The following is a 26,416-nucleotide window of genomic DNA, read 5'->3' as shown; positions in this document are numbered from 1 at the left end:
GCACCCAGACACCCAGCTCCCAATGGGATCCAAACCCCAAATAAATCTGTTTTACTCTGTATAAAACTTATACAGGGTAAATTTGTAAATTGTTCGCCCCCTATATCACTGATAGAGAGATATGCACAGCTGTTTGCTCCCCCAGGTATTAATCACGCACTCTGGGTTTATTAATAAACAAAAGTGATTTTATTAAGTATAAAAAGTAGGATTTAAGTGGTTTCAAGTAATAATAGCCAGAACAAAGTAAGTCACAGAGCAAAATAAAACAAAACACACAAGTCTAATCCTAATACATTAAGAAACTGATTACAGGTAATATCTCAAAGATATTCCAATAAGCTTCTTTCACAGACTATACTTCTTCTTAGTCTGGGCCCAATCCTTTCCCCTGATACAGTCTTTGTTAGCTCTAGCAGACATCTCACGTGATAAGCAGGGGTTTTCTCATTACTGGTGGCCCCCGTTGCCCTGCTCCGCCCCCTTTTATGGCTTTGGCACAAGGTGGGAATCTTTTGTCTGTGCTTGTCCCGACCGCCTCCTCATCAATGGAAAAGTGCAAGGATTAAGATGGGTTCCAGTATCATGTGACATGGTCACATGTCGCTGTAAGACCCTTAGTCTCCATTCTTCCTGGGTTGGCCCACACATATACAGGGTTTGCAGGTAAATAAACTATTTACAACCAAATTTTCCTAGTCAATGGGAGCCATCAAGATTCTAAACCACCATTAATGGCCCACACTTTGCATAATTACAATAGGACCTCAGAGTTATACTTCATATTTTTAGCTTCAGATACAAGAATGATACATGCTTACAAATAGGAGGAATATATTCAGTAGGTTATAACCTTTTTTATGATACCTTACAAGATGCCTTTTGCATAAAGCATATTCCAGTTACATTATATTTACACTCAAGCATATTTCCATAAAACATATGGAGTGCAACGTCACACATTCCTCTCCGAGTCAGCAGTTTCTGAAACGATCAAATTATTTAACTATTGGTGCCTGGGCTTCAAAGTGCGGAGCAGAACCTACGTGGCACTGGAGAAGAGAGAAAGATTTTTAAAATGACACACGTCCTTTCTAGGAAGGCAAAAAATTAAGCGCGAGAAAGGCTGGTTTGGTGGTTAGAACACTGGAGTGGGACTGCAAAGTTGGGACATTCATTATAATGGAGGGCTTGAGAGTGACAAAGAACTGAGCATTGGCAAGTTAGTTTTAGAACAGTGCTTCCCCTCAAGGTCCCACTCTGAATTTCAAATACAACCACCCCACTGAGCTCCTGCTGGATGGAAGATGCTATACAAACATAAAAGATTACTGCAAGAACCTTAGGCTAGCAAAATCAGGGCTTAAATTGCTCCCCATCTGAAAGAGTCCCTGCTTTGATACAAAAGCTATCACCAGCATGTAGGAGATCTGGCTGTACGTAAACATTTTAAGTATTTCAGAGTCTCATTTAGAGAAGGAGAAAAACAAAACAAAGCGTGTATGAGATTTGGCCAAGTTATTTGCCACATCCCGTAACTAGATCTTTAAAAGAACTATCTTCTAATAGCATCAATTGTACGTTGTTGCAAAAAAACAGCAGCCATGGGAGGCCCTTCAAACGTCCCTTTTTTTGCATTAGTGTCTGGCTCCAGGAACACAAGTCTGACAAGAAGCGTGGCAGGTAATTTTGGGAGGACTTGTGAGGCAATGAGAAGGCACTCACTGAACAAAGTATCCCTTTGCTCCAGGGGCTGGGGTTGTGTAATACCACAGCCTACATGGGTCATCAGCTACAGGAATTGAACCTGGGACATCTGGATCCTAACGTCAGAGTCTCTGCTGCTTATGCTAGAAAACCCAGGTCTCCTAGCCAAGGCTGTAGCTGGCTCACCAATGTCTGTAACCCAGCCACCACTAGCAGGGGAGAAAGCACCACGTTAGGTAGGCGGGGCTTACAATTACATCTCCCCCTCCTTTTGGGGGCAAAACCATCAACATAATATTTCCTAAATGATCCGGAAAAACGGGAAACCCGTGATGTGGCAAGGTTTGCAGATGATACAAAACTACTCAAGATAGTTAAGTCCAAAGCCGACTGTGAAGGGTTACAAAGTGATCTCACAAAACGGGGTGACTAGGCAGCAAACTGTTGATAAATGCAAAGTAATGCCCATTGGAAAACATAATCCCAGCTATGCATATAAAATGATGGGGTCTAAATTAGCACTTAAGAAAGATCTTGGAGTCATTGTGGATAGTTCTTTGAAAACATTTGCTCAATGTGCAGCAGCAGTCAAAAAAGCAAACAGAATGTTAGGCTCCATTAGGAAAGGGATAGACAATGAGACAGTAAATATCACAATGCTACTATATAAATCCATGGTACGCTCACATCTTGAATTCTACATCCCCATCTGGCTGCCTCATCTCAAAAATGATATATTGGAATTGGAAAAATTACAGAGAAGGGCAACAAAAATTATTAGGGGTAAGGAACAGCTTCTATACGAGGACAGATTTAAAAGATGGACTGTTCAGCTTAGGAAAAAAGATGACTATGGGAGAATATGACGGAGGTCTATAAAATCATGAATGGCATGGAGAAAGTGAATAAGGAAATATTGTTTACCCATTAACATAACACAAGAAGCAGGGGTCACCCAATGAAATTAATAGGCAGCAGGTTTAAAGCAAACATAGCAGCATAGGATTAGAAGGGACCGCAAGGTTAGTCTAGTCCAGGGGTTGGCAACCTTTCAGAAGTGGGGTGCCGAGGCTTCATTTATTCACTCTCATTTAGGGGTTCACGTGCCAGTAATACATTTTAATGTTTTTAGAAGCTCTCTTTCTATAAGTCTATAATATGTAACTAAACTATTGTTGTATGTAAAGTAAATAAGGTTTTTAAAATGTTTAAGACGCTTCATTTAAAATTAAATTAAAATGAAGAGCCCCGGACCGGTGGCCAGCACCCGGGCAGTGTGAGTGCCACTGAAAATCAGCTCGCATGCCATCTTTGGCACACGTGCGGTAGGTTGCCTACCCCTGGTCTAGTCTAACACCCTGCCAAGCTGCAGGATTTCTTGGGTCTAAATCCAGATGGCTATCTAGCCTCCATTTGAAATCCTCTAGTGAAGGAGCTTCCACGACCTCCCTAGGCAGTCTGTTCCATTGTCCTACTGTTCTTACCGTTAGGTAGTACTTCTTCATAGTGCACAGTCAACCTGTGGAACTTGCTACCATGGGTTGTTCTGAAGGCCAAAAGTATAAATGGGTGAAAAAAGAATTAGACAAGTTCATGGAGGACAGGTCCATCAGTGGCTATTAGTCAAGATGGGCAGGGACGCAACCCCATGCTCTGGGTGTCCCTAAACCTCTGACTGCCAGAAGCTGAGATGGGATGACAGGTGACGGATCACTCAAAAATTGCCCTGTTCTGTTCATTTCCTCTGAAGCGTCTGGCACTGGCCATTGTCGGAAGACAGGATCCTGGGCTAGATGGACCATTGGTCTGACCCAGTATGCCTGTTCCTCTGTTCTTAACCACAACCAGCCACAAATATGGCCAATTAGACAAGACACAGGGATACCTAGGAAGCAGGTGAGTAGATGACCTGAACACCTGACAAATGAAAGGATTACTGTGCCTCCCATTGGACGTCTACCGGCAGCTACTAGCTCTGAACACCAACGGCTTCGTGATCACATGGCCACTCGTCCTCTGCACAGTTCCTTCTGCTGTGGCCTGGTCAGCCACTGGGGTGGCCTGGAACCACCTGGCGTCTGCTTGCTGCGCCTGCTCCTCCACTGGCCATGACTGGGTGGGCATGTGTGATTTCCATCAGCACACATGGACCGTCAGTGCCATTCTGGGTGTGGAGAGAGCTGGTGCCTTCCTCGGTTTGGTTTAGACTCTTCTGTTCCTCCTGTCAGCCTGACTGTCCGGGGTGGCTACAATTCAAGATCTTGGTGTTATCAGCCATTTCCTGCCTGAGATCTAACGTTCCCTCCCCCTCACTGCCCACCAGGCTTTCAGGATTCCCGCTCCCTCCAGAACGGAACATTTGCAGCTCTGGATGCAAGTTGAGGGCTTTAGCCGGTCTGACATGATCCCTTTTCAGTAACCCTGTGTATAAACAACTTCCCCACAGGATAGCCTCTGCATCACGGGATGGGCAGGAAAACGGACAAGTGGCCCACTCTCACCTTCGCAGGGAGGTCTTCTTCAGCTCCCTGCCACCACGTCCTCCAACATAGCAATCATCAGCCCTTCCTGCTTCTATGTTTGCTGTCTACCTACACTTGCACCTTCTGATCGGGCGACATCCTCAGGGCTCCAAACTTCCATGCAAAGGTCAGGATACTTTCCATATGAACAACAAAATGGAAGCAACAGAGGGTCCTGTGGCACCTTTGAGACTAACAAAGGTTCTTCTGTTAGTCTCAAAGGTGCCACAGGACCCTCTGTTGCTTTTTACAGATTCAGACTAACACGGCTACCCCTCTGATACTTAACAAAATGGAAGTGACCTAGCTTGTATGTAGGTGCTAAGGGGATCCCAGAGTGTCATCAAGCATGTGGCATTCCCCTTCTTCCTGCAACTCTGGGGCTGGGAAGGGCCCCAGAGCCAATTACTAAAAGCCTGTAAAAGTTAGCTAGCCAACAGCCCCCTCCAGCAAGCTAGTCAGGCTGGATAGGCAAACTGTGAGCAACTCCATGTGGCTTTCCCTCCACTGTAAAAATCAGAGTGTCTACACACATTCCCTGTCTCCAGACACACACTGCTCAAGACTGCTGCCTTGCTGCTGTGGACAGGATAAGCCACGTTTAACACCCGCTGTGCATGAGATCCCACAGTGTGCCAGGTGTGTAGCATCATCTGCTAGAACAGTGGTTCTCAAACTTTTGTACTGGGGACCCATTTCACATAGCAAGCCTCTGAGTGTGACCCCCTAATAAATTAAAAACACTTTTTTATATATTTAACACCATTATAAATGCTGGAGGCAAAGCAGGGTTTGGGGTGGAGGCTGACAACTCATGACCCCCCCAGGTAATAAACTCATGACCCCCTGAGGGGTCCTGACCCACAGTTTGAGAACCTCTGTGCTAGAACAAGGGTTAAACACACCTTGTTTTTGCAGGGCAAACAGCGCCTCCCCCGGCACATAGTGAGCACACTGCAAGCAGCTCACAGTTTCACTCCCAAGGAGCAGCTGAGCCGGGTAACTCCGCTAAAGTACACTCCTCTCCACCACCAACAGGACTGAGACCTGCCAAACTCATCTCATAGCTCCAGCAGCTGTAGAAAGTGATGCCCCCAATGGCGTCTCGAACTGGAACGCCTCAAAGGGTTCATGGAGCCACTTGAAAAAAATCCTGAGGCAGGAGCCAAATGCTCCTAATTATAGAAAACAAAGATGTGCACGTTTCCACAATCAGCGGAAGAAGAGATCGTTAATTGTTACACAACCCTGGGAAGAAAGGTGGGGCAGGAATGGCTGCGAGTGCGGACTATAGGAAGCAGATAATTGCTTCTCCGTTTCTCTTCACTGGATTGAGTTTAAGGCATGTGACAATTCGCTGCAGAGCTACCCCAGTCTGGGATGATCTGTCCATCAGACCTTGACCTCTCAGCACTGGCTTTAAGAGGTTATCGATGTGCCAGGAGCCCCTCTCACCCCCCCAGGGCAGGAACTGAAAGACACACATGACCACAGCAGCTGAAAGAAATTTCTTCTCTCTCCCAGGGATGCCAATTTTGGTTGGAGGTTTCATCGCATGACATAATCTTTAACTCAAGATTAATCTTTAATTCCTGGAGATTCCAGGACAATCCTGGAGGGTTGGCAACTCTATCTCCCTCCCTTACACTGGGGGGCTGTGAGGAGGTCTGGAAGATCGGTCGGCATGGAAGGACACCTCACGCTCGAAGGGTCTGATTTTGTGATGTGGCTCCCCCACCGCCCCAGCAGCCTGCAGGAGGCGCTTCACAACTGGCATGTTCATGTCCTAAACGAAGGCCCTCTCAAAAGATCTCCCCCACCCCCTGCCATCCCCCAGCAGCCCAACCTCCATCCCCACTTGCAGGAGATGCTCTAGGAACCCACTTCACGCCCCTCAGGCTGCACCCCAACCTCCCCTCCTCTCTCCCTAGCCACAGTTCAGAGCCCCAGGCTGCAATCAATCGATCTTGGACACGTTCTCAGATTAGCCAAATAAGGATCCACCTTAATGGATGGATTAACCTGGCCAGTCTCCCTGCCAGAGCCCACACCCCCAGTGACAAGAGCAGCAGAACAGACCCAGTCGGGGTGGCACAGGTCAGCCTCAGTCCCTTCCGCTCCCAGCTTTCCCCGTGCCTGGGGAGCTGTGTTTCTCCAAACAAATGAACCTAATTCTTAGTCCTAGAGATGTCAGAACCTGCCTACCCCAAACCAAACCAAAGCCGTCTGTTAGGTGCGCACTCCTTGCGGTGTCTGTCTCTTTAAGAGCATGATACACACACCCCAGCTACATTCCCAAACAAGGCACATGTCTATTGTTCCCTAATGAGGACATGCCTGCACTGTTGGGTGGGGAGGGGATAGTCTTCTAGAGCAGTGTTTCTCAACAATCAGTCCATGGGCTGGCGCTGGTCTCCCTGACACAGTTTTGAAAGACAGCAAGCAGGTCCCTGGTATCAAAACACTGCTCTAGAGGATCAAGATAATCTCGTCACTCAGGAATCTTAAAAGAGGGGTGGGTTCTTCCCAGCGTTTCATTTTTACAATTGTGGCTCTGACCTGGATCCTCGCTGCAATGTGAAAGGATCCGATCGCACCCCTTTATATATATATATATATATATATATATATATATATATATATGGAGATATACCTATCTCATAGAACTGGAAGGGACCGTGAAAGGTCATCAAGTCCAGCCCCCTGCCTTCACTAGCAGGATCAAGTACTGATTTTTGCCCCAGATCCCTAAGTGGCCCCCTCAAGGATTGAACTCACAACTCTGGGTTTAGCAGGCCAATCCTCAAACCACTGAGCTATCCCTCCCCACTGCATAATGCTCCCAGGATCAGGGACAGGTCTATTAGACAGAGGGAGCTCCTGGGTTGACAAAACCCCTCCTAGCAGCTAGGCCAATCTGCAGATTCGTCACATGTTCCCCTGCCACTTTATACGATTTCCCTGACACGACTGCATTGACACTTGGAAGCAAATTATTCACCACTGGCACCGCCTTTCAGTGAGATTTGGCTGAGGCCTGATCCTGATTCAGGGGTGCGGAGCATCCCCATAGCCCATGGGCATTAGGAGCAGCCAAGGACACGCTGCAGCTTGCAGGATCCAGCCGAAGTGATCATTTACTGTACACGTCTAGCTCCATAGGTGTAGCTGACATTTCACAACCACGTAGGAAGACAATGTTCCTGGCCCAGGGCTTTGACAGTCTAAATTAGATATTAATTACTGGGGATTACGAGCAGGCTGTAATACTTGTCAGTTGCACTGAGCTTTACAGATATCACCCAATTAATCCTCAAACCCCGCTGTGACCTAGGTCTAATCCCAAATTTCTATGTATTCCTCTCTCCATCGCTTAATGCAGAACTCTCCATCGCTTAATGCAGAACACTCCCCCCGCAGCTGCAGAATGCATTAGGAGACTCATCTCATCCCATCAGTAAGAGTTCTCACAAACTCGGCAGCTCTGACAAATCCTCCAAGACAACATGGTTCTGGATTCTTGCCTCCAGTAACTAGAGGGGACAAGAGCAGAAAGGTTCCAACCCCCAGGAGATGGGTTGCCCATAGAGAGACAGTGTGGGCCAATGAACGCACTCTGGTCAGAATGAGGAGACTCAAATTCTATTTCTAGTGCTATCACCCACCTCCTGTGTGACTGCGGGGAAACCGAAGCACATCTGCCCATCTGTAAAATGTGGGGAAATGCTCTAAAAAGATTTAATTTTCAAACAGTAAGATGTTTTAACAAAGCACTAACCCCATTTTATAGATATAGAAGCAGGGGTCAGCGACCTTTGGGAAGTGGTGTGCCAAGTGTTCATTAATTTAAGATTTTGCGTGCCAGTAAAAGATTTCGCGTGCCAGACCGGCAGCGCGGGCGGCAGACGGAACCCCAGACCGGCAACGGGCTGAGCCACTCAGCCCGCTGCTGGTCTGGGGTTCCGTCCGCTGGCCCCTGCCAGCCAGATCTGTAGCAGGACAGCTAGACTGCTCTGTGGTTACCTTCAGCACATTGGTAAGTGGATCCACACAGCAAGAACGATTTAGCAGGCCCTCCTCTCTCTGTGCAGTGCATCATCCCCTTTGCCTCTGAGGCACGCCCCCTCAGGTACTCTACATCCTGCTGAGAGGCTACGACAGAGGTTGGCAACCTTTCAGAAGTGGTGTGCCGAGTCTTCATTTATTCACTCTAATTTAAGGTTTCGCGTGCCAGTCATACATTTTAACCTTTTTAGAAGGTCTCTTTCTATAAGTCTATAATATATAACTAAACTATTGTTGTATGTAAAGTAAATAAGATTTTTAAAATGTTTAAGAAGCTTCAATTAAAATTAAATTAAAATGCAGAGCCCCCCGGACCGGTGGCCAGGACCCGGGCAGTGTGAGTGCCACTGAAAATCAGTTCGCGTGCTGTCTTCGGCACGCGTGCCATAGGTTGCCTACCCCTGGGCTATGACATTGCAGCCCAGATTTACCTGGAATACAATCCCTGGTTAGGCAGCCAGCCTGAGTCACAGCTGTGATGGCAGAAAAGCTGCTGCAAGTACACAATCTGAACTATGTTACTTGAATCAAACTGGTTACATCGACCACGTCTCTCACCCGCTACAAATCACTGTTGCAGCTGTAGTGTGGACAGGGCCCTTTCTCCCAAGCAATTGCCAAACACAGCAAGTAGACATTCAACAAATTCTCTCCAGCTTCCAATGCCTCAATCAAGAAGCCCCCAAAGAGTACAGTCCTTGGTCCAGGTACTTTTAGGCCATGCTCAGTTCATCTAGGAGCCAGAACCAGTCGGGAAAGGGGAGAAAAATTGCAAACATTTTAAAGACGTTATTTATTCTTAGTCAGTCATTGAAAATCATTGCAAGGGTTTCTGAGCCAACTGTACCTTCAAACGCCACAGCAGGAATGTATTTTACCAGAGGAAAAATACATGAGTTAGCTATGTAAAGGGAAAACAAAGCCGTTTAACCCTTTGATTGCAGGCATTTTCCAAACAGCTTAGGAGAATGTGTGATTTTTTACTGTACAATTGCAACTCAAAAGATAGAAGTGCGATGCACTGTAATTGGGTGATATTGCTCAGACTCTAGAAAGAGAAGTTTGGGGGGAGGGGGAGAAGTAAATGGATTTCTTGTTTCAAAACTATCTCCAAGATTGCAACAAGTTAAACAGGCAAGCAGCGAAGAAGTGTTCATTAACAGAAAGCTCATTTAAAAACAATCTCAGGGAATGTGGTTCTCAGAGAGGAGTACATAGAGGGAGCGAAAGGGCAGGGTAGAACTCCTAGGTTCCATTCCTGGCTCTCCTCCTGAGACTTTGGCCAAGACACTTTTAAAAACAACTTGCCCTTCACTAGCATCTTTCCTGGGAGGCTCTCAAGGAGACGTCACAAACACTAATGAATGACGCCTCAGTCCCCATGGGGCAAGTATATCCTGTAAGATAAGAGACTACAGAACAATCAGACTCCACTGCAGCAAGACAGATATGAGACTGCAGAGAACTGGCCTACCCAGAGCTTGCCAGGTACATGCAGAACACAACTCAAAGGAAAGATCGCTAGTGTAAAAGCCAGATACAAGAAACAAAAGCAGAGAGAATACCCCTCGGAGCTTGGCTTGAAGGCTCAGAGGGGATAGGGTGGTTTTGCGGAAATACATCAGAAGAGTCTATTTCAGGGGCGGTGAGGAGCTAGTTAAGTGAAGGATAATGCTGGCTCAAGAACAGATGGGGCAAACTGACCATGCATAAATTTAGGCTGCCAATTGGAAGCCGGGAGGCAGGCTCTGGAACAGTCTCCCAAGAGGAGCAGTGGGGGCAAAAAACCTCACTGGTTTTAAGCTGGAGCTGGATATATTTATGAAGGGGATTATACCACGGGGTTGCCTGTGATAGCAGGAGCCTGGACTTGATAACCCAGGGAGTCCCTTCCAGTCCTGTGGATAGTCTAGGTTTCCCCCACCCCATCTCCTATGGGGAAAGACTGGGCGAAAACAATGCATCCATCACAGCCTTTAGGTGTGCACTTGTACGAGGCCTTTTTTAAAGCTCCCCAGGAAAGCTGTGACTAAGGGCCTGACCCTGTAACCACTACCAGGCATAGTGCTTAGTCTCTGTGGGTGGAACTCCAAAGTAAGTGATACACTCTGTAGTGGCGGGTTCACAGCTCAGGTCCTCAATACGTCACAGAACAGGAAGGTAAGACCTTCCCCCAAGGGAATCCAGCCTTCAGATACACAGACATGTGACCTGGACAAGTAGGGTGTGCGCACATCGCAGAGGGCAGAACTGGGCCCAAGGGGTGAATGATCATCACACCAAGAGGGAGAGAGTTGGAGGAGAACCCAGATGGCTGCAGACATTAGCCCTCCTGGGACACCCTAACCCAGCCAGGCGATGTGAGAGGTCACATGAGGGAGTCGATCGTTTTAAAGAGAAAAAGGCTAATGTGACAACTGGCACCTTTGTCGTGGCTGGGGACCGAACCGAGAACCTCCAGAGCTAACAACATGTTACAGTTTGTGTTGAAGGAGTGAGTTGCCTAATCTAGCAGCTGTAACAGATTTATAGCCTCTATGGATCAGGCTCAAAGAGGGACACGCTGAGCGGTGGGTTACATGAACGTAACTCCTCTCCTTTGGGCTTCCCACTGCATCCTCTCCTTGTGCCATTGCTCATCTCTTCATGGCAGGGGCTGTTTGGATTCCATGCTGAGGGTGGCACCAGAGACGCTGACGCTGCTCAGAAAAAAAAAAAAACCCTAGTAATCCCACTAAAAACAGACACGGGAATCTCTCTGCAAATGAGGCTTTTATGTCAGAACCAGCACCTCTGAGCCACATGCCAGGGCAGCGAGCTCGCTGCAGCGGGGAAGTGGCAGAGAGAAGAGGAATGAGAAGTAAGCCCAGATCAGACCAAAAATCAGTTCCTTTTCTTCTTTTGTTGGCAGCTAGAGAGTCCTGCCTACAGTAAATGCTAGGAGAGCTAAAGAACGCTCAAGAAACTGACAGCACAGAAACCAACTCCCTAAGAGGAGATGCCAATGCACGGAGTCAGAGCACACCCGCTTTCTGCCCTGGAAACCTTTATCGGCTTTATTTACCAATGATCTTCAACCGGACTGAAAGTTCAATAGCCTCTCAAGGAGTCGCTTAAGCCGCCTCCTTCACTACAGGCATTTGCTTGGGTGGGAGGAAGGGAGCCATTTCAAAGGTGGAGACACAACTTTCCTGGCTTCAGTCCCATAAGCACGGCCATTTTGAAGGCCGTTTTCCACAGTACGAACCCAAGACCCATTTCGTTCCCTCCCCCCCCCCCCCCCGTAGAAAGACAAAGCCATGAACACGTGGGAAACCTGTGCCACACACCCCTATGTTTCGGGGAGTCTGATTCATTCCATCCAGGCAGATCCTTCCCCTGCCTGGATGGAATGAATCAGACTCCCCAAAACATAGGGGTCTTTCCCTCTGTTGCCTGGAGGTTTGAAGAGAAGTTATTGTATCCCAGCGCTACTGACGTTTAAGGGACATTCTCAGCCCCATGATCATAGAACCATAGGACTGGAAGGGACCCCAAGAGGTCATCTAGTCCAGTCCCCTGCACTCGTGGCGGGACTAAGTATTATCTAGACCATCCCTGACAGGTGTTTGTCCAACCTGCTCTTAAAAATCTCCAATGATGGAGATTCCACAACCTCCCTGGGCAATTTATTCCAGTGCTTAACCACCCTGACAGTTAGGAAGTTTTTCCTAATGTCCAACCTAAACCGCCCTTGCTGCAATTGAAGCCCATTGCTTCTTGTCCTATCCTCAGAGGTTAAGGAGAACAATTTTTCTCCCTCCTCCTTGTAACAACCTTTGGATTGGAAACATTCAGTTATATCACAACAGCAGCTGCAATCGGCACAGCGCCTTTCACCTGAGCAGGTGCCAGGGCTCTTTCACAACAGTGCAGCGTGAAAAGAGAGAAGAGCTCATCTCGCACGGCTTCAGAGAACGTGGCTGCACACCTCCAGCGGGGTTCAGGAGGGTGAGACGGGTGGAAAGTGCATGCTCAAGGCTTAGTTTTTTGCTGTCTTTCTCCAATACCTTGGCAACCAGACTGGAGACAGACCGAATGGTTCCAACTCCTCCCGCACTGTCGCTGTAAAATGGCCTCTCACTCTCTGGCTGTTTGAAGGGCTGAAGTACCCTTGTCATTTCTCGTTTCCTTGCTCCAGGAGGAGGACTGCAAGTGGTAATTGTCTGTATGGTCCAGAATTTAGGTTAATGCATTGCAGGCACTTCTGATACACTCAACCTTTACCCTGACATTTCTACTACTCTTCAGTGGTTCACGTACCGGGTAATAACCTGAGAGGACCCCACATTTCTAGAACTCACCTGGCTCTTTATTAAGAAAACTAGTTAGAGATTATGCAACTGCAGCTAGCATTCTAGTCATGTGCACAGAGACTGACTTCTCGATGCCTCTTCCAACCTCTTCTCTTCAGCACCTGTGCACCTCCTTCCAAGTTCCACGCAGGCTACTACGTTTACTGCCCCTTTGGCCTGAGAGCTTAGCCAATATTCAGAGCCTTGCAAAAGGTTCTTTTCAGAGGAGAAATGGATGATGTGAGTCAGGTACATTATTTAGCTCCACCCTGTTTATTTACAGCAAGGAACGTCCACAAACTCCTGTTTCCAGTGGAACCAAGCAGCAGGAAGTTCCCTTGCTCAGAAATCCCCATTCTTCCCTTTGCATCGAGCTCTGCCGCTCTGCCCAGTCTCAGACCATGCTCACAACTGCTTCTCTGTCTGTCTGCTGGCTTTCCGCCTCACCCACATACCTTGCCAAACAATCTCCTAACCCCTGCATTTGCAATCAGCCCACACCCCTATAGCTTCTGATCAGGCTTGGTCATGAGGCCTTGCGTGGTAGCATCTCATTTCCAGCTATCACCACCTAACGGGATTTAATTGCTCCTGTTGTTTAGCCTGAAAGCAGGATTCTTAGCATAACCATGGGCACTAACGAGGTCTGCAATTGTCTATAGATCAAAGCCCATCTTGATGGCAGTCATTTACACCTGACAGCATCACAGTAGTTCCCTTCATACCTGCCCTCTGCTTCACCCACTCTAGATACTTGCCTCTTCTCTGTGCCATCCGGGTGGAACTTTTTGGCCGGGGAGAAGATCAAGCATCACTGTACTGCCCTCCATACCAACATGTATGTGTTGTAGCTTCCTCACTAGATGCCACTTTTGAGCACCCAGTCATGAATGTAATTCTTTCATTCACCAAAATGGAAAAAATTCAGTGGTCAGGGAGCAATCTTAGCCACACACAGCATCACCCTGTTTTTCTAAGGCGTTTACAGGAAAAAGATCCAGGAACTTGGATAAATGGGGAAGAATTCACAGGAGTCTTGGGAAATAAGACCAATCTTCAGCTACACAGAGATCAGATAAGTGGGATTACATCACAATTTTGTTTTCACAACAAAACCCATTGCACAGCATCACTTTAGGAAATAAGAGATTGCAAAACAATGCCAGTACAATAAGATTGCTCAGGGGGTTCCCAGTGAGAGGTAAATCTCTGCCAGTCTAAAGAAACCCAAACCGTGGCACTTGGAGCAAAGTCTTATCAGGGACATGTACCAGGCTTTGTCTTTCAGTGATGGAAATGAGACCAGAGCAACAGGGAGGCATCTGAATGCCCGAGGCACACGGTAATTGACAAATACAGTAAGCACCCTGGACCTGCCAGCAGGGAGAGCACCAAGGCTGGGCTTGAGGCCAAAGGGATGAGGATCGTTCAATGGAATCAAAGCAGAAAGTAGCAGCGAGGTATGTGAGCAAGCCACTGCCAGTAGAAGAGCAACACACGAGGATGGGCTAGACACCGAAGTAAATGGTATTCTGCAGAAAAAGGGCTACCACTGAATCAGAGGGGCAAGTTTTCTCACCTGCGCTTCACGGGCACAAAGCCAGTCCAGCTTGGCAGTGTCCCCAGCTAACAGTTGACCAGCAGCCTACCTGAAATGAGTCTGGCAGCTCTCAGTCAGGTCCCTGGCAGACAGGCATCTACCATGGACGGGGGAGGCTAAGCCTCCCCTATGCCAAGCCCTGACCCCGCCCATGCAGCGTCCTCTCTCCCAAGCTGAGGTTGGCGAGCGACCCTGCGCTGGGGCCGGCGAGCAGACCGGTGCTGTTTGGCTAGGGCTACTCGGCCGCGGGGGGGCTCGAGGATCCAGCGAGCACTTGGGGGGGGGGGGTAAGTGCAGACGTACACGACTGCCTGGAGGACGCCGAGGTTGCACTTCCAAGAAAGTCAGTGGCAAGGCTAGAGATGGAACCCAGCAGCTACTAGCCCCAGGTCTCCTGCTCAGACCCCTCCGCTCTCTGATCACAGTTCAAACACCTAGCGCATGCCAGCAACGCCGCACCAAGCAGAAACTGCCTCCCGCAGAACACAGAGAAAAAGGAAAAACAAAACACTGCAAGAGGAGTTAAAACCAGCGCTAGATTGAGATAGAGACGTAGCACCGCGTCACTACTGTCAGGACTAACAGGAACATTCGAGACAAGCACACGCCTCCGATCAACGCCATTAAGAAATTAAACAAGAAACTGAACCAAAAGAGACCCCTTTTCCCCCCAACATATTACAGGGCAGCTTTACTCGAACACTACTGCTAAGGTCTGTTTGGAATACATCCTGAGCCAGGGTCTAGATCCATTTTACAACATTTTAACGGTCAGTTTCAGTGTGTTACTCCCAAGTGGATAATCAGTGCCTCTGTTTCTAAAAGTTAGCAATCAGCAATTTAGCCAAAAATGGTAGCTCTGGGAGACAGCTTTTAAGTTTCTGATCAGCTACCTACCTGTTCTTTAAACAAATGTAGAAAGAGAAAGTTGCTTAGATGTGATTACATAATCCACTCCACTGCGTATGTAGAAAAATTTAGTCACCATCCAGTAACTGGAGCTCAAAGCCTTTGATCCTCACGCACAGGGAACATGGAGACAGGACACTAGATGGGGAGGGCTCCAAGTTATTACAGAGAATTCTTTCCCAGGTGTCTGGCTGGTGGATCTTGCCCACATGCTCAGGGTCTAACTGATCGCCATATTTGGGGTCAGGAAAGAATTTTCCCCCAGGTCAGATTGTCAGAGATCCTGCAGGTTCCTCTGCAGCATCAGGTCACTTGCAGGTTTAAACTAGTGTATATGGTGAATGCTCTATAGCTTGAAGTCTTTAAACCATGACATAAGGACTTCAGTAACTCAGCAAAGAGGTTAGGGGTCTATTACAGGAGTGGGTGGGGGAGGTTCTGTGGCCTGCAAGGTGCAGGAGGTCAGACTAGATGACAGAGATGCTGCCGCACCCCCAGGTTTGAAGTGATTTCCATCATATCCAAGGTTTACAGCCCCCCGACCACTATACAAATTGTTCCAGCACCCTTGCTAGATGATCCCGATGATCCCTTGTGACCTTAAAGTCTATGCCTTAAAGCAGAAGAGTTGCTTGCAGTTTACAGTGTGAATGGCAGAGCAGTTGACAAAGTCTGTGATTTGCCTGCTTTTGAAAAGCCACTTGATTAAAAAAAAAAAAAAAAAAAAAAGAGTTGTAGCACTACGGAGATCCCACCACCATTGCCCATCAGAGAAGAAACTAATTTCTAGACATTAATCTCATCTTAATTATTACAGCTAGATAGGAAATGATTTCTCCATCCCAGGAGAGTTTGAGATTTCAAAACATTTTCTCTGTCCCAAATCAGGATAATCTCAAAAACATTCATGAACCAGTAACAACAAAAATAGATCAGGTCAGTCAAAACATTTTATTTTAATAATTGCACAGTATTTTGTTTTGACGTTGAACTTTTTATATTGAACCTTTTTTTAGTAAGAGGTAACTAAAATATAAAAATAAAAAAATATCAGTTGGAACCAAAAAACAAAACACTTCTCATGTTGCAAACGTGGAAACGGGATGTGCCACTAATTTCAAAACCTTTTCAAAAGTTTCAGCAAAACCAACCCTTTCATGCAAACAGCTTCAAGAATCCCCAGCAGCTCTGTTAATGCTGTGCTGAGATTCACAAGAAGTGGCAAATGCTAGTCACTGTATTCTCGAGAACGTTAGCACCTCAAGATGACGGCTATATCTACGGGCAACGCAGGAGCCATACCCTCCCTAGGGAGAGGAAGTCTGGCCCACGCACCTGCTGGCTACTGGGCACCATTGCTGTAACAATCACTATCACAAGCAGCTGGCCGGGTTCGAACCCAGGGCTTTCCACACAGAGTTCTCCCCACTGAGCTCAAGGACAAGTCCATTTTAGCGGCGGGCAGAAACAGGTGGTCAGACCAGTCACAGAACCATAGAATACCAGGGTTGGAAGGGACCTCAGGAGGTCATCTAGTCCAACCCCCTGCTCAAAGCAGGACCAATCCCCCGAGAGATTTTTGCCCCAGATCCCTAAATGGCCCCCTCAAGGATTGAACTCACAACCCTGTCACTGAGCTATCCCTCCCCCCAGAAGGGGCACATGCAAAGACACTGAACAGCGGGTTGCATACAAACTATCAACCGCTGCTACTCCACCAGCAGGGGCACTAGTGAAGACAAGGCGTTGATCTTTTTTAATCGCCGCGTCATCTCACCCTGCTCACAGGCAACCAGGCAAATTGTGCAGATTTGGCACAGTTCCAAGACAGAGCCAGGTGCGGCCCCCCATCTTAGGCTGAGTTTTCTTTGACATTTTGGGTTAATTCCAGCCCAAAACTTGGAGGAAAAGTTTCAGGGAGGTGCAAAAATGGCATGAATTGAAAGCCATGGAACGTTAGCCCAGCTCCGTCCCTGACCACATGCCGCGTCTATAATAGCCATCACCAGGAAACCTCCCCCTGGTGGCAGCAACAACGGGAATGTTACAGCAGGGGGGACAAGGGCATTTTTACCGCCGTATTGGCTAACCAGATGGGGAAACTGAGGCACAGAGGGATTAAAGCCAGGCTTTTCCAAAATTAGCCACTTGAACCTAGTCTCCTAAATCTGTATTTAGCCCTAAATAAGTGACCTGATTTTCCAAAACGCTGAACACCCAGCACCTCCCATTAAACACTAATAATTAGAATGAAGTTATTTGTTCCTAGGAAACCCGATTAGAGACCAAGACCCCACTGTGATAGACATTCTACCTCCCATTCCGGATACTTTTCATCGGAGCACACTGGCTGCACAGCTCAGAAGAGACCTTAGCACTGAAGACTTCACAATGCGTTGCTCTAACCCAGTGGTTCTTAACGTATTTATCATCGGGGGCCACATATGTGGCCCACAATGTGTTATGTGGGCCACATCCAATCCTACCTGCATGGCCCTGAGGATGTGATATGGGCTGCAGCTCTGTGCTGATTAGGCCACAAGCAGCCCACCGGTTGAGAACCACTGCTCTAACCACTGGCATATGCGGCAATCGATTGAATCTGCATCCACGTACCTCAGGACAGAATTGTAAGATCTGTAGGTAAAAGTCACGGCACTTACTCATTTTTCTATTGACTTAGCAGCAAATGTCTCTTGGCTGGGAGCAGCTCCCATCTAGCAGTGGAAGATCGTGTCAGAGGGACCACAGCACTAGCCCATACCTATCCTGGGAGCGAGTGATCTGCTTGGAGTGGAGTGTAACTGCACACTGCCTATGCTAAGAGGCTGGTTACTTGGTTAGTTAGTGGGAGGGAGGGAGGGGCGCTGGTTGGCTCTGTGAAGCATGATGCTGCCAGCGACAACCATCAGGAAGATACCCGGCAGAAACTGCAAAGCCACAAACGGAAAGAGGCTGAGCACAGGGTTCATTGCATCAGAAACTATAGTTCTATTCCACACGAGATCACACAGCCACAGTTCCTGCTGCTGAATCAAGACCAGCTAAATTGACAACCAGGGACTCTGGCCCAGCCCCACAAAGAATCAGCAGCAAAGTTAGCAGGGATGCTGCTAATGGTTTTGCAGCCAACCCAGAAGCTCCGGCTGGTGTAGAAGGTGGCCACCTACTTGCTCAGCGGTGGGGGGGGGGGGGAGTGTGGGGGGGGGGGATGCATTAGGCCACTGTGCCCCAGACAGCTGAGTACTACAGGGGGGCATTTCACCACCCTAGCCCAGACTGCTCCTAGACCTGATTGCCTGGGGGCAGGGCTCTCAGCCTTGGAACTTCACGAGGCCTCTTTGCTCCAGCTCTTGCAGAGGGCAGAGGGCCTTGTGAGCTTGAGGAAGGCCCTGGCCATCTGGAGGGAAGGGCATCTGGAGGCCATGCTCTTTCCAGCCATCATTGTCAGTTTGGGGGGGGGGTTCCTTTAATGCAGCTAAATGCACCAATAGGGTTCTGAATGTAGGGAGAGTTTAAGCGTACCTGCACTGCAAAGTGTAGGCAGAGACTACAGATCCTGTGACCCTAGCGGCCCAAACCACCACATGCACAGCTGGGCTTTCTGGGACACATCTGATATCCCGAGCGTGACGTTCCTCTGGTGTTATCTGGACCGGTCATCCAATCCTCAATTCTGTGAGCCAGCCTTACCCTGTTCTGCTGTGAGAACCCCCACTCCCGGGCTGTTCACACACAGCCTTTAGCATGTAAGCTGCTCCCAGCACATGAGTGAGCACTTCTGGCCAGCCGCTTCTTGGATTGTGCAACCGAATGATACTAGCCAATATCTCCAGTCCCAGACACAACCCTAGGAACCTCCGTCTTGTAGTGTCCAGTTATGCCCGCTGTATCTGTAAGCTTATATGAGTTCGTCAATTTAACAACAAAATTGATATGTACCAGGCTTGTTATCCTAAGGGGAGCCTCTGACATGCTTCAAACCAAACGCACTGCTTCAGGTAGAACAAACAAACAAACAAATTTATTAACTATGAAAGACAGATTCTAAGTGATTATAAGTCAAAGCATAACAAGTCAGATTTGGTCACATGAAATTAAAGCAAAACGCATTCTAAACTGATCTTAACACTTTCAGTGCCCTTACAAACTTAGATGCGTCTCACCACAGGCTGGCTGGTTGCTCTTCAGCCAGGCTCTCCCCTTTGATCAGCGCTTCAGTCGCTGGGTTGTGATGTCTGTAGATGTAGGTGGAAGAGAGAGGAAGAACATGGCAAATGTCTCTCCCTTTTACCATGTTCTTTCTTCCCTCTTGGCTTTGCTCCCTCTTTCAGGGTCAGGTGAGCATTACCTCATTGTACTCCCTCACTGGACTGCCTGGGCTTGTTTTAAGCCGCGAGGACACATTTTCAGCCTCATAACTATATACATAAAGTTACAACCTATAACATTACTATAACAACAATGCTCAGTGCATCGTGAGCCTTCCGAAGACACACGATATGACAAACTTTGCATTGGATACCACAGAATCATATTATAAGGGTGAACATGGGGGTGCAGGGTGTTCCCCCGAGATACAGAGTGTCACACCGAACCCTCAGAAGCCCCATACAGGCAATGACTTGTTTGTATTGCTCTATATACTACGCACTGAAATGCAAGTACAATATTTATATGAAATTGATTTATTTTATAGTTATATGGTAAAAATGAGAAAGTCAGTATTTTTTCAGTACTAGTGTGCTGTGACACTTCTGTATTTTGATGTCTGATTTTGTAAGCAAATAGTTTTTAAGTGAGGTGAAACTTGCGGGTACGCAAGACAAATCAGCCTCCTGGAAGGAGTACTGTAGTCTGGAAAGGTTGAGAGCCATTGATCTACACATCGCAGACTAAATAAAGCCCGCGGCAGTGAATGACTAATGTCTAGCAACCCGGATTCCACAACTTACCCCTGGGACACCAATTCCACAGTGTGACTGACCTTGACATGAGGAAATGGCTCCTCTCCTCTACCCCACGAGAGTTTTCCTTCATTCAGTCTCATCCCATTCCCCTAAGCTCTTCCTTTCCAAAGCACCCTGTGTGATCCCTCTCCTTCCCTGTTTAATCAGCATGCATGGCGCTTGCTAACATGCTATGGGCACAGTGGAGACAGGCCAAGGCCCTGGAAACCTGCATTGTTGAGATCTGGCACCTAGCTTGCGGTTTGTTTTCTTGTAAGCAAGAGAGCGGGAGGGAGAACAAGAGGGTGGCCTTGGAGCAGGGAGACGCTGGTAGGCTGGTCCAGACAGAGAACAGCAAGCAATGAGAAGCAGGGGCATGAAGAGGTGGATAATGGAAGCATAAGGGGTTCGAGTCTACCCATGAGTAGGGGCAGAGTAGGAAATCAGAACTGTTATAGGAAGGGACAACAGCAGCCTGTCACATGGGGCAGCATGAGCTAGTGGTTAGAGCACAGGGTCAGGAGACCTGGGCTCCAGACAGGGTTCTAATGCTGGGTGACCTTCGGAAGCCATTTTGCTCTCTGTATGCCCCAGATCACACCCACCTGCGCGAGGTGCTTTGGGAACATCAGACGAGAGGCACTAGACGTGGCTCGTATTCTGAGCATGCAGACGCTGCTCCCCATCCACCACTGAGGGGACGCACACCTTTGTCAGGAGCCCCTCGCCCTTGGCAGGACTTTCCTGGCGTGAGAGTTACCCAGATCTTTATGCATTGTTCCCAGTGCAATGCTGCCGGGGGCAGCCCTTCCTGCCACACTGCAAGTTCCCATCTCAACTGCACTCCACAACCACCGCAAGATCGCTTCTCCACCTCACCCCTTCCAAAGCACCTTCCTCCCCGCACGTCACGTTACTCCTCACCCCCCCCATCCATCCCACATACTAGCTTGGAGTTCTCACTGTTTGCATCCCTAACCGACTCACCCAGTGTCTCTATCCCGCAGTGCCCATTAGCGAGCTTTGCCCTGCTGCTTCGTCCAAACTATTTGCCCTACATCAGTCAGACTCCTCAGGCAAGTGATTTCCTCTGGAGTTTCTACCACACTGAGCACCACTCAAAGCAATAATAATGCTGAGGGAGATATCTAACAAAACAAAACCCAACAGTGCCCCCTGCAGGTCCCCGATGGGCACTTCACATGTCACTACCTGGGTATTCTTTGCTTCCAGCCCATCAGCAGGCGTTGGAGCCATTTAACAGGGCACTTGCTGGTAATGCAGTCAGCAGGTCCATGACTATATAATTCAGGCCAGGACTTCGGGAGGGCCTGAGTGGGTGATCCAATGCATCCGAAGAAGTGGGCTGTAGTCCACGAAAGCTTATGCTCTAATAAATTTGTTAGTCTCTAAGGTGCCACAAGTACTCCTGTTCTTCTTTTTGCGGATACAGACTAACACGGCTGTTACTCTGAAACCCACCACTCAAGCTCTCCTCAAGTCCTGATGCTAGGTAGTACAGCCAGCCTGGGAGCTAGAGAGGATGACAAGATCTGTCTGCATCCAGCAGCCTCCATAAAACACCCCCTTTATATTCATTACAGCCAGATCCTATCGCCAGGGACACTCCATTGCCCAAACCAATTTCAAGTGTGTTTGTTGAGAGGAAAATGCCGCATTGGACATAGCAGGTGACAGCTAATTGCCTGGGCCCCAACAGGCCACGTGTGTTTTTTCAATCGCCCATTAGAGGAAAAACCTGTAGAGCAGCGGAAAGCTACTCCACCGTCAGCAATAACAACGGGTCAAGCCATTCTCAGCAAGGCCGCACCAGCTCCTGGGGAGGAGCAAGGTGGAGTGTGCAGCCTGAATGAGGAAGCCTTCCCTGGCTGCCATGGGGAGGATGCACATGGAGGCCGGGACTGCCCGATATTTACGATCGATCAGTCCCATCTGGGGGCTGCCTACATCCCAGGGCAGAGCCACCCGCTGAAATTAAAAACAAACTCAAACCCTTGCCTCTGACCGTAGCCTGACAAGGAGGCGGCCTACTTCCCTTTCCTTCTCGTGTCTCTTCATCGCCAGCTTCCACCCACAAACCACTTCCCTCATCAACTCACTCCCAGGAGCCGCACGCATGACAGAGCAGGTGCCACAGGAGGTGGGACTCGGGACACCTGGGTTCCGTTCCTAGCAGGTATTGGTTTGCTGCTTGGCCTTGAGCAAGTCACTTACCACTGCACCAGATCTCCCACAGGGGAAGGGATCGTTATGCCCTTCTGCCAAGCAAAAAGGTGCTGTAGAAGCACAGTGGCCTATTAGGCAAGGAAACCTCTCAGGAGCTGCAGTCAGAGGAGGTTCTGAGAAGGGTTGGGGCCTTGTAAAGGAAGTTGGTTTGATTTACAAATCAATCATACTTAGCATTTGCTACTAGGTTATCGGTACATTCCAAACACACATGCATCAATGCTCCCAAAATAGGGAGCCATGGAGGGAGGCAACACAGATTAGCTCATGTCGCCAACAAGTCAGCCGGTTGCTGTGCTGGACTATTATTGGTGGTGTAGGAGGATTCTAATGCACATACACAGGGTTGAATCCTTGCATAGTTATACACACAGCTGCGTTCCTGCATTGAATCTAGTCCATTCAAACCTCCTCCCAGACGGTCTGATCCCTAAATTCGCCATGCCCTCTTCCTGACAAACCCATCCCACGCAAGACCCCAAGGGACAACTTGGGATACTTTCTTCTTCCCCACCCACGTCCCAAGATTTCTGAATTTCCAATGGCTCTGAAGGGTTTCTCCTGCAGTGGAGCATTTAGAGCGCATTCCTGCGTGTGCATTACAGGGACCTGAACCCTCAGCAGAGACACCCTTTTGCAAAGCAACAAGTAAACAGGGAGAAATTGAAAAGCAAAAGCCAAATTGTATGTGCATCAGCACCTACACCACACATCCCTGGGGCTATTTGCCGACACACAGATCTGCAATGCCCAAGTGCGACTATTAGCCATATACTTAAAGGTGTGACACATTGAGAAAGACAAGGTGGGGAAGGTGACATCTTTTACTGGACCAACTTCTGTTGGTGAGAGAGACACGCTTTCAAGCTACACAGAGCTCTTCTTCTGGTCATATTTAGAGGCACCCAAATTAATCTCTGTCCTGGTTTTAGGACTCCTTTTCCCGGATAAGCTCTGACCTACAAAATCAATGCAAAACCTGCTTAAATAATAATACTGATCTATTGCCAATATTCTAATCCAGTAAGATCAGGTTTTTTGAGCGCCAGACGCTAAGGAAAACCAAACTCGTGTGTGTCCATCCGTCCCCCGTCCATCTGTCCCATTCCTGTGATTTTCTTTTGGCAGTAAGTTCCACTAACGCAGCATTCATCTAGTTGTTGTCATAGGCCTTCTACTAGCTCTCCCATGATACCTTCACGTTCGTTTCAGAACCACTGGAAGCTCTTTCCCTCACCAAGCGGCCAGCGATGCGGTGCGCAGATTAAACACATGCCAATACATCACCCTTTCTGAGTCTCATCTTTTCCAAGTCTGAAGTTTGGTGGTGGCTGTTTATTTTATCCACCACCAACCCCCTTAAGAAGTCTAGATAACCAGATACCCCAAACGAGCCCATCAAAAAAACCTGCGGTATTTCCTCACCACATCCTTCTAGTCTTAAAATCAGAAAAGCAGAGAGTGGGGCCAGGATCCAAGTTCAAACACATCCAGAACATCTCAGGCACAAGAGGCTTGTTCCCTGCAGTGCTTTAAAGGTGGATTCTGGATCAGCGGTGAACAAGAGCCCAGTTTATGGACGTCTTTTGTTGCAGCCTTTAAATCCGCTTTAATTTTATTTTTAGCTCAGGAGCAAACAAAAACAAAGGCAAAACTAAAGCCCCTACTGGGTTTGCCCCAGGCAGCATGTCAATTACACTCCCCCCCCTCCCCCCGAGTGCTGCAGCCAGAGGAATGCAATTGACCAATTTCCCCCTTTAAAACGACTAGAGCTTGGGGTGAGTTCGGATACGGGGACTTATACGCACCCCCCCACCCCGGACTGTTCAGCTGCTAAACTCACCATCAAGCAGCCATCCGGGTGCCGAGGGGGAGGGGGTTTCCGATCCGCTATTTGCTGGCCAGAGCCGTCTGCAAAGGGAAGAAAGGATTGTAATCCGAATTGTGCGGAGAGGGGGCTGCAGGGCTCCCCGGAGGAAGGGCTGCCGAACGCAACCGCTTTGCAAGGAAGGGAAGGATGCGAAATAATGGCACTGGGTAAAGTTAGCATGAGCTGAGAAGAGCAGGGGGGAGCAAACGGAGGAGGTCGGTCCGCCCCTGCTGACCACGCTTGCGCAAAGAGCAGCTGGCAGCCTAGGCCAGCTGTGTGTGTGATGGGGTGGGGGGAGCAGGAGGGAGATGCCAGGAGTAGGTGGGGGAAGGGGATTGATCCTGGGGAGGTTGGAGCACAGCGGGGTCCCCCCCCCCAATCATCTCCTGCTGCTGTGCCGGGTGCATGAATGAACAGTAGGCGCCGAGGGAAAGGGCTGTTCCCAAGATAAGAATAGCCCCATTCATAACTGTCTCCCTTTCCCAAGATCTCCGTTTACCTCTCTCCAAGGGAGCCGGGACGGAGAGGGGGGGGGGGGGGGGGGGCGTTGATCCTGTTTCCCTGCTTTGGGGTTGAAAAAAAAGATAAATCTTTAAAATGCATCCGATCTGAGGAGGGGGGTGGGGCTCACAGAAATCCCCTGCCCTAACCCCTGTCTCTTTGTTTCCCTATGCCCTTCTCCCCTCCCCCCAAGATACAGGCCCCTCCGAGAAGATAGCCTGTGTTGCATGCAATCTCCCAGTGCAGCACAGTCTGGGGGCAGTTCACCAGGGAAAAGCATCTCCTCCCCCACCCCCTAGGTGCGCTCCTGCCCCCCTCTGGCCACCCTGCTGCTGTTCTGGAAGACCCCCAGAGCCCATGGGGTTCTGGCACTGGCCTGACATGTGAAGGCATAGGCCCTATGCTGGGCAGCTTGCAGTCTAAAATTAGACAGGGCTAAGCAGCAGGAGAGGAAGTTGCATGGGCTGCTCTTGTATAACAAGTCCCCCACAAAGAGCCTAAAATTCAAGGGCAGTTCTGATGGTCTCCTGGCTCCAGGGTCTCAGTGCACTTCGTTGCCTCACGGGCCCCGCAATGAGGGTCTTTATCCCCATTGTACAGAGGGAGAAACTGAGGCACAGAAAAGCACAAGGTCTTGGCCAAAGCCACAAGGGGAGTGCAAAGCTGCTGGGGGGAGGTATTTGCTAAAGGGGTTCCCCCATGTCTGCATTTGAAGAGCTCCCATCCTGCTCACCTAAAGAGGGGAGTTCTCCTGGAGATCTCAGTGAGGAATGATGGTCCATCAGTGGGAGACCAGGATATAGTTCTCTGCTCCACCACAGCTTTCCCTGCTTGAGCTTGGGCAAGTCTCTTTGGCTTAGATTCACAAAGGTATTTAAGCCCTAACTTGGCTCAGATTCACAAAAGTATTTAAGCTCCTAACTTGGCTCAGATTCACAAAGGTATTTAAGCTCCTAACTTCATGGAAACCAATGGGAGTTAGATGCTTAAATACCTTTGAGGATCTGTGTCTGTTCCCCATCCGTACAATGGGGATAATAGCACTGCCCTACCTCACAAGGTTATGGTGAGGTGCTCAGATACTACACTCACGGGGGCCAGATAGGTACCTTAGAGAGATCAGGGAGCAGTTCCTTTCCGAGAGATTTTTCAATGTCCAAGAAACAAGTTCCAGGTGGGGGTCCTTGCATAGAGCCTAGCCAGCGAGACAGTGACTCAGAGAACTGGCTGAGTTCTCATAGAATCATAGAATATCAGGGTTGGAAGGGACCTCAAGAGGTCATCTAGTCCAACCCCCTGCTCAAAGCAGGACCAATTCCCAACTAAATCATCCCAGCCAGGGCTTTGTCAAGCCGGGCCTTAAAAATCTCCAAGGAAGGAGACTCCACCACCTCCCTAGGTAACGCATTCCAGTGCTTCACCACCTTCCTAGTGAAATAGTGTTTCCTAATATCCAACCTGGACCTCCCCCACTGCAACTTGAGACCATTGCTCCTTGTTCTGTCATCTGCCACCACTGAGAACAGCCGAGCTCCATCCTCTTTGGAACCCCCCTTCAGGTAGTTGAAGGCTGCTATCAAATCCCCCCTCATTCTTCTCTTCTGGAGACTAAACAATCCCAGTTCCCTCAGCCTCTCCTCATAAGTCATGTGCTCCAGACCCCTAATCATTTTTGTTGCCCTCCGCTGGACTCTTTCCAATTTTTCCACATC

At 48.6% G+C, this 26,416-nt stretch overlaps 1 protein-coding gene across 1 annotated transcript in view; it reads right to left on the bottom strand.

Annotated features, from left to right (window-relative positions):
• ST3GAL4 (ST3 beta-galactoside alpha-2,3-sialyltransferase 4) overlaps positions 1–24,428 on the bottom strand; it is a 154,999-nt gene extending 130,571 nt beyond the window's left edge. Inside the window, exon 1 of the mRNA XM_034754768.1 lies at positions 24,177–24,428. Coding sequence (XP_034610659.1) covers positions 24,177–24,383 — 207 coding nt within the window. The 5' untranslated portion in view covers positions 24,384–24,428. The remainder of the gene's footprint in view (positions 1–24,176) is intronic.
• Positions 24,429–26,416: the final 1,988 nt, after the last annotated feature.

Source organism: Trachemys scripta, chromosome 21 (genome assembly GCF_013100865.1).
Source record: "Trachemys scripta elegans isolate TJP31775 chromosome 21, CAS_Tse_1.0, whole genome shotgun sequence".
Classification (NCBI taxonomy): domain Eukaryota; kingdom Metazoa; phylum Chordata; order Testudines; family Emydidae; genus Trachemys; species Trachemys scripta.
This window is presented reverse-complemented; position numbering and strand designations above follow the sequence as displayed.